General features: G+C 44.0%; 1 protein-coding gene and 1 pseudogene across 2 annotated transcripts in view; both read right to left on the bottom strand.

Annotated features, from left to right (window-relative positions):
- Window positions 1-1530: 1530 nt before the first annotated feature.
- On the bottom strand, window positions 1531-3953 carry LOC101614794 (annotated as a pseudogene).
- A 7502-nt stretch (window positions 3954-11455) lies between these two features.
- Window positions 11456-13398, bottom strand: part of Upf2 (UPF2 regulator of nonsense mediated mRNA decay) — a 138525-nt gene continuing 136582 nt past the window's right edge. For both annotated transcript variants that reach the window (XM_004662373.3, XM_045134965.1), the window contains exon 22: window positions 11456-12697. In XM_004662373.3, the coding sequence (XP_004662430.1) occupies window positions 12688-12697 (10 nt within the window). In that variant the 3' untranslated portion in view covers window positions 11456-12687. The remainder of the gene's footprint in view (window positions 12698-13398) is intronic.

Raw genomic sequence — 13398 nt, 5'->3', positions numbered from 1 at the left:
AGGATCTCCGTGAGTTCAAGGCCACCCTGAGACTACATAGTGAAATCCAGGTCAGCCTGAGCTAGAGTGAGACCCTATCTCAAACAAACAAACAAAAGAAATAGAAGGCAACTCTAACACTGGTGATAAAAGCAACTTTTTTTTTACATGTATAACAAAATTATCAATTTAAATCTTGGTACATTTTATAAAAACAAGAGGGAATGTTGTAATAAAACAGCAGTAGCCTCAGCTAGTTTGTTAGCCCTGTGCAATAAAATACTTTGTTCACACTACACTTATTCAAACATGACTAACAATTACCACAAACACTTCTGGAATCCTCACTGGACTCCAATAGACTTACTGTGAAAACTGAGAGACAGTTACAATCAATGTGCCGTGGACACATTACTTCTAGCAGGAGATAATATTGGTATTATTTGAGTTTGCTTTAGGTACTGAGCAGCTGAGTTACAAGGACTGAAAGTGAAAAGCATTCTAAAAGCCCATGAACACTGTTGTGCACACCCTTTTAGGTACACGCCAGCTCGTCTGACATTGCTCTTCATACATAGCAAGCAACGGCACCCAGGAAAAGCCTGAGAAGAAATGTCACTGTAAATACTGCAACTATTGCTGAAGTAAGGATTACAGGACACACACTCCAAAGCTGCCCATCCCACGGTGTGTATTGCATAGGTCACATGATCATGCACACACATACACACGTGTGTATATGCCTGTACATGCACAGAATATATTAAGATAATGAAGTCTAGTCACAGAGCAATGTACAGGGTCAGTATTATTTTTTACACTGCTTCCAAGAAAATCTCAGTATCTTACAGTTTTTCAGTGGCATTATATATACTGCACTTTAAGAAATCTAAAAGGCATTGAAATTAATTTTTCCAGCATTTGGTAACAAAACACACATTATTTCTCCAAATACTTGTGGTATCTACATGATCTGTTTGCTCTGGTAACCACTTATCATGCAAATTGATCTAATAGAATAATTAGAAAAAAATATCTAACACCATGCATGGGTTGGAATCACTTTTAATATCCTATCCTAGACACATTCTACAAATCTTAAGATTTTTAAAAATCAAGTCTCTCTTTTTGTTTTAAAAGATAGCTTTCCATGACAATATCCATAACACGGGCATGTACATGTTAAGGCTAGTATCACCATCTCCTTTTTGTGAATTTTTGGTTTATTAAGAAAGTCAGCCAGACATGGTGGCACATGCCTTTAATCCCAGCACTCGGGAGGCAGAGGTAGGAGGATTGCCGTGAGTTCAAGGCCAGACTGAGACTACATAGTGAATTCCAGGTCAGTCTGGGCTAGAGTGAAACCCTACCTTGGAAAACCATAAAAAAGAAAAGAAAAGAAAAGAAAAGAAAAGAAAAGAAAAGAAAAAAGAAAAGAAAAGAAAAGAAAAGAAAAGAAAAGAAAAGAAAAGAAGACAGTAAGAGGGAAACTCCTTGAGGGCTTGAACTGTACCAAAGTGAGTGCAGCGACCATAATGTTCAGCCCTACAGTCAGGACGCGGTCGCTCCTTCCCATTCCACAGGAGACCACGCCTCTCCATGGAGCGTCAGGCCAGGAGCCCACGCTCGGGACTTTCGCACATGCAAGTCTGCCTGCAGCACCCCAGTAACTGGCGATGGAGTTCTGTGGGTGATTGGGCTGCACGTCCTGATCTGCTAGGATGTTTGGGATCTCGGAGGGGAGCTCCTCAGACTGACTCTCTCTCTTCCTTGCTGCCTTCGTCTTTCACAAGGTCTCCGTGCTCTTCTTGGAAGAGGACCTCCTCTTCGCCGCCAATAGTTCTTCCTCTAGAGTCAGACAATCCGTACTGCCTGCAACTGCTCGACGAGGTAGTTTCTTTTGCACTAGAAAGCACCCATGAAATCCTCGTGGGAATGGATGAGTGTGGGGGTCCCTCAGTTCTCCCTGTAGAACAACGCAAATCCAACTAATTCCTTATCCAAACGTGGCTCAGCAGGTTTTGGAATCATTTTCTTGTATATTGGCCAAGAGGACAACCTTCAGATTTTTTTCTTTCCTTTTTTTCTATCCCATTGCTTACATCCCTTGAATCAGATACAGGCTTGGATGCCTTTCTGACTTTAATCTTAAATTCATGGGATGTTCCTTCAGGCCTTTTCTTGGCTTTGAAAACTGTACTCGGTGGCATAGAAGGAACATGGATTTGTAATCCAAACAAATGCTGCTGCTTCTGTACTTCTTTCCCAGGCATAAACACGGTCCTGTAATCATTTAATGCCTCCAAAACATGCCCGTATCTTTCAGATTTTGGTGTGTCTGTCAGTTCTCTAGGGGGCAGTCTATCCCAGTTTTCATTAATTTTGTCATAAGCTCAAGTTCAGAATCCAGGTATTTCTCCTTGTGACTTGACACTTCGGTTGTAAAGGCACAGGTGTGCTATATGTACCCACTGCAATGGTTTTCTGGTCCAGAACTGCAGACAGATCAAATAAATGTACCAAACCTATCTCCAAGTACCACTGGGTTTTGAAGGCATTGCACACAAGCTTCATGAAACAACTGCTTACATTTGCAGCAATGGAGCGTTTTCAAGTGTTTTTTTTTTTTTCTGATTTAATATTTATTTATTTATTTATTAGAGACAGAGAAAGAATGGGCACGCCAGGGCCTCCAGCCACTGCAAATAAACTCCAGAAGCATGCAACACCATGTGCATCTGGCTTATGTGGGACCTGGAGAATTGAACCTGGGTCCTTAGGCTTCATAGGCAAAGGACTTAACTGCTAAGCCGTCTCTTCAGCCCACACTGTAGCATTTAAAAAAAATTTTTGTTCATTGTTATTTATTTGAGAATGACAGAGAGAGAGAGAGAGAGAGAGAGAGAGAGAGAGGCAGAGAAAGAATGGGCGTGCCAGGGCCTCCAGCCACTGCAAACGAACTCCAGACGTGTGTGTCCCTTGTGCATCTGGCTAACTTGGGGTCCTGGGGAATGAAGCCTCAAACCAGGGTCCTTAGGCTTCATGGGCAAGCACTTAAGCGCTAAGCCACCTCTCCAGCCCCCACTGTAGCATTTTTAAATACCAGTCTCCAGGGCCTCCACAATAACAGTAACACTGTTGGACATTGGTTTTATGACCTGCATCCCATTCAAGGTCTGCCACACTATAAGGTAATGTCTGCTTCATGTCTCGCAAGAAATGCATTTGGTCCTTTCTTAAACACACCACCCCCTTTGTTGTAAAAACGCACTGTCCACAGGGTCATTTTTCATCTGAATCAATTACACTGGAATCAATATGAGTTGTACAACTCAACTGATGATGCCCTTGGCCACATTTCTCACATATGACCCTTTCCTTGGGAGCTTCTGAATGCTCTCCTGACACACCGCACAGATCATTTCCCCACTTCCAGCCACTCCTGTTTGCATGTCCTTCCAGAGAACCCAGGATTCAGAGCTGTCCTCAAATATGATGAGCAGCTCTGTTTCAGAATGTTTATCTTTTTGATAGCTCCAAGATAAAGCAAGCCATCTGACCATCTAGCCAGGATGTGGTGGTGGTTTGCTTCAGGTGTCCCCCATAAACCTAGGTGTTCTGAATGCTACGTTCCCAGCTGATGGAGATTTGGGGATTAACATCTCCTGGAGGGAGTGTATTGTTGGGGGTGGGCTTATGGGTGTTAAAGCCAGTTTCCCCATGCCAGTGTTTGGCACACTCTCCTGTTACTACTATCCATCTTATATTGGGTGGGGGGTGATGTCCACCCTCTGCTCATGCCATCGTTTCCCCTGACATCGTGTAGCTTCCCCTTGAGCCTGTGAGCCAAAATAAACCTTTTCCCCACAAGCTGCTCTTAGTTGGGTGATTGCTACCACAATGTGAACAGGGCTGCAACACAGCACGTCCTGACCCTCTTCAAGTTTACATGCTGGCTTTTTGGTTTTATGTCCATCCTGCTCCCGAAGAGTCTCTTATTTGGTCACTTCAGTGGTGCCAGCCGCTTCAGACAGGAAAAGAGAACCAATCGAGTCCCCGTGGGCGCTTCCGTGCTGAGCCCTGGCCCTTCACTGAGCCCTCGTCCCACCCGGCACCTGGCGCAAACAGACGCACGCACGCACGCACGTAGATCTTTGGGACGAGGGTCTGGTGGGGAGGGGGAGAGCGAGCGTTCTCACACCAGCCTCTAACACAGACCACTTCGCTATGACCCTTCCCCACTGTGGTTTCCAGTGCACCGCCGGTGCATTGTGGGCTATTTCAGGAATGTCTTGTCTCTAAGGCCTCACCTGGAAAAAATGTTGCAGATCCGAGCAATCCCTAACTCCAGTGTCCGTGAGCTCTGTCTGTTGACCTCGTAGGCTGACAGCCACACTGCACGACACCAGAATGCGCTTCTAAACCTTCCGGGTCCATCCAAGTAAGACACGGCCAGCACCGACTCCAGCAGGCTCTAAGTCCCCATGTCGCCACCCAGAGCTAATGTGAACTCCAGAAACAAGTCTGAACAGTTGCTTCTGTGTTCCAAATTGCTGAGCTCAATTTGTCAAGGCAGACTAAAAAGGAGATACTGACGGCGAGCTTAAGTCCCTTTGCAAACCAGCGAGGGCAGGTGATTGGACACCACCGAGCCAGTCCTTGGAATGGAGATGTCCTTAAAAGCCCTAATCCAGGCATGAAAGCCTCTGTTGAATATGCCACAGGGAGTCCCTCATTTCTAGTTACATATTTCTACATGTGGGCTATGCTTTCTCCGTCTCCTCCAGCGATGAGCCGGAAATCAAATGGGGAAGGGGAGGATGGTTAGGTTCTATAGGAGAGGTGATGCATGAACCTCTCCAGTGCTGGTATTAAAAGCATAGCCTTCACACCCAGCTTTGGACCACACGTGAAAGGCAAGCCAGCAGGAAAGAGGAGGATACCCCAGCCAAGGAAACTGTGCGGACAAAGTACCGTCATAACAGCGTCAACAAAGGAATCCTTCCTACTGGCCTGGTGTCGCTGAAAGCGTCACAGATAATGTCACTTAATTTACTTTCTCTTCAGTGCTTACATTTCTTGTGTTTCTCTGCTAGAAAGTTAGTTCCCTGAGGGCAGCAACCTTCTCCAACCTTTGCTATGTCCCTAATGCTTAGAATCCTATATAAAAGAGATTCAACAAACATTTGTCAAATGCATCTTTGTTTTCTCACCATCTCCAAGTATTCAAGTCAATGCTTAAATCCATGAATCTTTTTAAAAAATCTATGACTCTCAATATCAGACCAATTACACAGCCTGATGATGTTTTATAGCATATCATGAAGCAGAAGAAAAAATTAGTGCATGTACACATAACAGACTTTGAAATACTCAACTATAAAATTAGAACAACTCCTGGGGAAATATACATTTGAATAATTAACCAGCAATTTTCAGCCACTCCTTCAAAAGATGTATGTCTATTGCTCTATGAACTTTAAAGATTAAAAATATTTTAAAATATTTCACTTAAAATGCCAAAAATGTGATTTATCTATTGCTTGCTTCATCTTTTTAGAACTTCAATTGATTTCAGTTCTATTTTACTTTGTCCTAAGGTCTAGGAAAACACACTGGTATGATGTTAATTTCAGGGCCAGTCACACTAAGGGAAAGGATGATTAGAAGTTATGAAAAACATTTGGAGCTCTCTAAAACCAAACTTTAAAAATGAAACAAAGCTATGTGGAAAACTTCACACCTAGATTAAAAAAAAATATTTTACTTATTAATTTATGAGAGAGACAGAGAGGAGAGAATGGGTATGCCAGGGCCTCTAGCCACTACATACGAACTCCAGACACATGTGCCCCCTTGGCTTACATGGGTCCTGGGGAATCAAACCCCAGTTCTTAGGCTTCATTCACAGACAAAAGCTGTAACCATAAGCCATTTCCCCAGTCTCCACACCTCAACTTTTGAAATAAGCTAATATAGGAAGCAGTCCTCCATTGAATAGTTCACATTTCTGGTCCAGGGACAGATGCCTAAGCCAAGTCGGCATGCTTTGGATATTTACACTTGGGTATAATCTACCCAAGTCCATCTCTGCACCTGTGCAAGATATAAAACTGAGGAGATGACAGGTTTGATGGCACATGGGAAGTTCAAGGTCAGCATGGGCAACACAGGGAGACCCTATCTCAAAACAAAATGAAAACCTTAGACGTTACAACATGGTATTATAGACCAAACTGTGGCACCATTACCGTGACCTCCAAAGTCATACAGGGAAGTCTTACTCTGCAGCAACTCAGGTAGGACTGCTGTCCTTAATAAGAAGTGGAAGAATTGCCGGGCGTGGTGGCGCATGCCTTTAATCCCAGCACTCGGGAGGCAGAGGTAGGAGGATCACCGAGAGTTCAAGGCCACCCTGAGACTCCATGGCGAATTCCAGGTCAGCCTGGGCTAGAGTGAGACCCTACCTCGAAAAAGAAAAAAAAAAAAATAAATAAGTGGAAGAATTAATTTCTAAGGAGCTGTCACAAACCCTAGTGGAGAAGTTACCATTGTTATTTGACCATATGTATAATGATGCTCACCAAATTGCCCAAATTACACCTGTGCATACCCATTAGTGCTACTCTTACTTTTGGTTAGAGAAGGCTATCTCTTCGGATGGTAGTGACTGCTGGAGACTCGAAGCTTGTCCAAGGGCTGAAAAGAGTCAGTGGAGTGCAGCACTAAATGAGACGTCTCTTACTCCCTCCAACAGTTCAGAGGCTATAGCAGCAGAGATGGCAAAAAGAACATCAGAGCCACAGGATGGGGAAAGCCCCTTGGAACATTTCCTCTCAGACATAAACTAGCCATTGCTGTTATCTTCACAAGACCTGTATAATATTGGGCCCCTCAATAGGGCAAAGAGAAAGCAAAAGGCACCAATACAGAAGAGGGAATAACAGGAAAAAAGAAAAAAGTGAGGGTTCAGGGGAGGGGGATAAAGAAGGGCAGTAGATGATTATGTACATATTTTGGAATTCAATATTTTTAAATTTATTACATATATGGGATTTACCTCAGTTGGTAAAGTCCTTGCCTACCTAGCATGCATGAGTCCCTGGGTTCGATCCCCAGCAGCACATAAACTGGGTGTAGTGGTGCATAACTGTAATTCCAACACTTGTGAGGTGGAGGTGGGACGATAAATTCAAGGGCATCCTTGGCTACATAACAAGTGACCCTGTCACTAAAAAATAAATAAATAAGAGTGAAAGAGATACCAGAGATAAAGCACACAAAAAGGATATATGGGAGCCTATGCCTTTAATCCCAGCACTCAGAAGGTAGAGGTAGGAGGATCACTGTGAGTTTAAGGCCACCCTGAGACTACTAGTGAACTCTAGGTCAGCCTGGGCTACAATGAGACTAGCAGACAGCCTCAGTTCACTGAGATGAACCTCCAGACCAGGCAGTTATGGAGGAGGGGTTATTTATTGAAGCTTACAGATCCAGGGGAAGTTCTACAATGGCAGAAGCTGACCTGCTTTCACAGGACCAAGCAGAGAGAGAGAAAGCCACAAGCCAAAAAACAAAAGCCACACAGCACATTTCAGGAACTCCAGGAAGAACTCAGGCACTTTGCATATCTTTAATATTTTATTTATTTATTTGACAGAGAGAATGGGTATGCCAGGGTCTCCAGCCACTGCAAATGAACTCTAGACACATCCACTAAGCCATCCCTAAAGCCCCACTTTGCATACCTTTAGACTAGAATTTCAAACTACCACCACACCTTAGGGCTGGACCCTAAGATCTGCCCAGTGACACCTCCTCCACCCAGGTGGCTGCAGATATAATTTGCAAACTGTAATAAAATCCTAAAGATATTGAGGGCCATTCATTTAAACTACCACATTCCACCCTTGGCCCCCAATAGATTCATAACCATGTAAATTGTATTCAGTCCATATTTAAAGGTTTCCACATCCTTAACAACTTTGGCTAGTCCCAAAGTCCCAAGTCTCTTCGGAGATTTAAGATTGTCTCCTAGCTGTGAGTCCTGTGAAATCAAACAAGGTATGTACTTTCAACAGATAAAGGCAAAGAGTAAACATTTTCAACGGCTATAAGGCATAACAGGGAGAGACAGGAACAATGCAAGCTCAACAACCTTCGGGCAAACATCAAACTTCTGCAGTTCAAGTCTGATATAACCAGTGACTGACAATCTCTGGATTTTCCAATTCTGCCCCTCCAGCTGGGCTGAGTAGCCAATAGAAAACTTCCATCCCTAGCCAACAGCCTCCATGGAAACCCTGGTATATTCAAAACACGTTTGGGTCTCCATGCAAACCATGGTCCACCTTCAAAGGTTCTTCCAGCCTGTTTATGAGGGACATGATGCCCTGCCTGTATGCCACACCTCTGCGGCAACTCCTGGAACTGTGTGCACTTCATGGCCACTCCACACATTTTTCGTGTTTCTGAAACCAATACCGGGTATTCAGGACATAGCCATATTCTTAATTCAAAGAGCAGGTTCCTTCTAGAGCCTACTCTTTTCCAAAAGAGTTTGCATTTCTATCATAATCTTTCCTCAGGCATCCTCTCCATTGCAGCTTCAGTAACCTAAAACCAGTCTTAGTGCCTATAATTTTAACTTGCTTGAGGTTTTCCAACTTAAAATCTTAAATCTTTCAGTCCGGCATCTTTAGCCAAGCACGTCAGTCCATTACAAATTTAACCTTGATCAAACTCTCTGGCATTGGCAGCAGAATGCAGCCAGCCCTTATGTCAGCAGCTCACTTCCAACAAAGTCGTCTGCCATCTTTCTTTCCCTTTAGAAAGCCTCCCAGTTCAATACTCTGCACACTTAGCATTTTCAAACTCTTACAAGAATGAAATAATACCTGGCTTACTGCTACAGAAGGCATCTTCACTTGCAAGCACCAAGTCCATGTCCATTCCTCCAAAACAAAAGTTCCAACAGACCAGAATCCACATGGTCATATCATCTCAACCCACTCCTGGTACCAATTTATGTAGCAGAGAGCCTCAGTTCTCCGAGATGAACCAGGCACAGTTATGGAGGAAGGGATATTAATTGAAGCTTACAGATCCAGGGGAAGTTTCACAATGGCAGAAGCAGCTGACCTGCTTTCACAGGACCAAGTAGAGAGAGAAAAAGCCACAAGCCAAAAAACAAAAGCCACACCGCACAGTGCACCTCAGGAAATCCAGGAGGAACACAGGCACTTTGCATATCTTTAGACTGGAATTCCAAATCACCACCACACCTTAGGGCTGGATCTGCTCAGTAACACCACCTCCACCCAGGTGGCTGCAGATATAAATTACAAACTGTAATAAAATCCTGAATATATGGGAGGGGGGTGGCATTCATTTAAACTACCACAAGAGACCCTACCTCAAGAAAACAAAAAAATAAATTTGTTTTTAAGGCTGTATGAGGACACAGTGAGGCTGGCCTGAGGAGAAAGCTACTCTCCTGACACTGTGATCTTGAACATCCAGCCTCGAGAATGGGAAGAAACACATTTCTATTGCTCAAGCTGCCCACTCTGTGGTATTTTGTTATGATAACAGGAGCTGTTCACAATAAAGGTAAAGCTGAGGAACAGGGAGAGTATTTATTGCAGTCAGGTTCGCATTGCTGGTAGAAATCACCCAACTAAGAGCAGCTTGTGGGGAAAACAAAGAGGTTTATTTTGGCTTACAGGCTCCCGGGGAAGCTCCACTGTCAGGGAAAACCATGGCATGAGCAAAGGGTAGACATCCTCCCCTGGCCCACATCAGATGGACAACAGGAACAGGAGAGTGTGCCAAACACTAGCAAGAGGGTATTGGCTATAACACCCACAAGCCCACCCCCAATAGTACACTGCCTCCAAGGGGAGTTAATTCCCAAATCTCCATCAGCTAGGACCCATATAGAACAAACACCTAAGTTTATGGGGGACACCTGAATCAAATCACCACAGTATTTTTTTTTGTTGTTTTTTATTTTTGTTTATTTAAGAGCAACAGAGAGAGAGGCAGAGAGCGAGAGAGAGAATGGGCACACCAGGGCCTCTAGCCACTGCAAATGAACTCCAGATGCGTGCGCCCCCTTGTGCATCTGGCTAATGTGGGACCTGGGGAACCGAGCCTCGAACCGGGGTCCTTAGGCTTCACAGGCAAGCGCTTAACCACTAAGCCATCTCTCCAGCCCCACCACAGTATTTTTGAGAACTCTACTGATATTTAGTTGTCTCAAGCAGTGATGATTTCTGGGCATGGCTTCATACTTAGGGAGCCTTATGATCATTTCCTTTAAGATTCCAGCAGGTATCTTTCACTGGCAGTAACACTGAATTCTAGATAACCAAGCGCTTACCCCTGAACATACAAACAATTTAAAACATTTTAGAAAGGGACCTAGGATACATGTTTTTCTTTGCTTTTAGAGTATTTGAGCTTTTTCATTGTGGATGTTATGATTTATGTACCACTGGAACTGTTAGAAAACCTGGAGTCTGTCTCTTTACTGTTGACCTCATTGGGATTCTTTCTTTCCTATAATGAAAACACGGGTAATTACTGATCACAATATAGTTGTGGTGCTATCAATGCAGATTCTGCAAAATGACTGCATCTTTCAATACTAATCTGAATGTTCTAGGGTTATAGTCTACTGGCTTACTAGTAACCACCTCCCCCACACCCAACACACACACACTACAGCTTTTGTGGCTTGTGGTGCTGGGGTTCAAACCTAGGGCCTCATGTGTGGTAGCAAGTGCTGAACTACATTCCAGGTCTTTACTGGGCTTTGCAATTTTGGTTCCAAGATCTGTTTCTCTTCAGTTCATCTTCTTTAGTTTTCGCATCTTCTCCTTAGCCCTTATTGACATCATGTACAGTCTACGACCTTCCCTCTGCCTGGTTACCTGGTTTTAAGGGGGCCAAGCCTGGCACGGCAGTGATGCGCAGGCGCAGTACGTAACGGCCGACGAGGCACTGCTGGAAGTACAGGGACTTCCCTTGAGGCGGGTTCCTAGGTGGCTCAGCACCCTCAGCGCATCAGTCCTCAAGGAAGAACCACTTTGGGTAGATCTGATGGGGGGAGGGCACCGACAAAGTTATGAAAATCAAAGGATTTTCTAAAACTCAGGAGGTTAGTTCTTTCCTCTTTCTTGTTTCTGTGCTAGAGGTGCAGGGCAGGGTCTTGGATACACCAGGTAAGTGCTCCACTGAGCTACACCAACCTTTGCTTCTTCCAAGGTGAACTAAATCAGCATTTAGCTCAGGCTGGCCTGATTGCGATCCTCCTGCCTCACCTTCCTAAGTGCTGAAATTTCAGGTGCATGCCACCACATTTAGCTGAGGATATTCTTTTATGAAGCGCAAAGATGATACTCAGTGATACTAACTGGTCCACCCAATAGCTTTCCAAAACTTTAACCAAATAAAATTAAAACACACCAAATCCAAATTACAACACTTTATTGCAGCATCGGCAAAGGTCAGATTTCTGAAGCTGGTGAAGATTGGGCAGCATTTTTATGTAAAATGTAACAACTTTACAAGTTTTATTTAAATCTACATGCAGAAACTGAAATATGATAAAAGAAAAATGCAAAATAGCTAGAAAAAAAGATGTAATCAAGTTGTAGCATACAGATGTTTTCTTTGAACTAAATCACTATACCTATTGGAAAGCAAACGAAAGACAACTATCCTAATAAATTAACAGATTGTCAGAAACAGACTAAGAACCCTCATTTCTATTTAGTGGGGGAAACAAAACAAAACGAAAGGAAAACAAAAGCAAAGTAAACACTCTACTTGTTTCCATATTTTGTTTAGAGACAGAGGCTGTAAACCCATGAAGGTCAACAAAAAATTCTGATCCACTTGTTGTCCTTCGTTCCTTCCTGTGACCTGCTGACTGGCACATCTGTTTTCAGTGACACTGTGCCCCTGCTCTCAGGCTGGTGCCAGGCTTGGTGTCCCTACTGCTCCTTGTGTACTAACAGTCATCACATCTTTCTTTCACTCTAACAGGCAATTTTATCACTGACTCTGATGGATAAAACAGGTTTTTCTCCCTCATCCCTTCTTCTCTTGAAACAAATTCCTAAACAAAATCCTTCCTGGTAGACTATCTGGCATGTGGATATCTTTCATCATTTTGTTGTCCTGCATGTAAGTTTTTACTAGAAGATTTCACTGCTTGCTCTATACTTTTCTACTGTAGTCCTGGAGCCCCCAAATGTATCTTCTTCCAACATGGGATGTTCAATTCAGAGACACTGTAACTCAAATCAAGTTTAATACTCAAGTTCATTTCCCCCATACCATTCCATCACAACCATTTCTTCTCCGGCTCAGCCATCTCATTGACATTCTTCTTGGTGTAAGTGCTCAGTAGTCAAGTGAACCATCTTATTTCTTGACTGCCATTCCCAAGAGAAGATTAACCCTCACGTGATTTCCATTACAAAAGGCCTTTCTTGCCTTGTCTGGAAGCGTCGCTTGTTCCGGTGTTGGCAGAGGCTGGTGTTTCTGCCACATGGCCCCAGCCTGTCCCAGGTTTAGATTCGCAACTCTCTAGACCGACATGCTGAGATGTGTCCACTGCTCTCATTCAATTGCTGGAGGGCTCCACTATCCACAACATCAGATACAGGACCTAATGAAATGACACGTGCTGCTGGATCAACGTCTCCTAAAGGTACAAACAGGGCGACATTAGAAACCTTACAGCTACAGGGCAAAGTTGGGCAAGAAAATACCCCTCAACCTGGTTGGGATCCAGAAGGAAGCCAGTGCCCAGGTGGTTAGACCATACAGTGCTGAAAAGTGCTAATGAGCTGCTGGGGAAAATGGCCAACAAAGTGAGCAAGGGGACCTGCTACAGAAAAGCAGCCAGCCTGCAAGACTCACACCTGTGCAGTGGTGGTGCCTAGCCTAGGTGCTAACCAATGGCTTTCTGATTAGCTAAGAGAGCTGCTCAGTGGAAAGGAGCCCATGTCTGGAACCGGAACCAGGTCAGAAGCCTATGGAGACTAAAACTGGGCTCCAGTGAAAAGCCCCCACTAGATTGTAGCCAAAAGAGAGGTGACACCCATCAAAATCTCTCTTAATTAGCAATTCTTTTTCCTTTTAACCTATTCTGATCTCACTCTCTATTGGAAAATCTGTTTTTCTTTTTCAGAAGGCAGCAAGAACAGAGGACAACTAAAATCTGTCAAGAAGACAAGGAAAGATAGCTGACGCCCTAGCAGGAGATGAACAATCAGCCAGGGCCCAGGTGAAGCCACAAAGGAACTGGCGAGATGAGCAAGAGCACTGCTTCCACGGCGAGCCTGACCACCTGCGCCAGGGTGATGGAGACCCAAAACACACCACAGCAAAAATCTGGAAGCT

Source organism: Jaculus jaculus, chromosome 15, assembly GCF_020740685.1.
Source record: "Jaculus jaculus isolate mJacJac1 chromosome 15, mJacJac1.mat.Y.cur, whole genome shotgun sequence".
In the NCBI taxonomy this organism is placed as follows: domain Eukaryota; kingdom Metazoa; phylum Chordata; class Mammalia; order Rodentia; family Dipodidae; genus Jaculus; species Jaculus jaculus.
The sequence above is the reverse complement of the archived record's forward strand: the minus strand, read 5'-3'. Positions and strand labels throughout refer to the sequence as shown.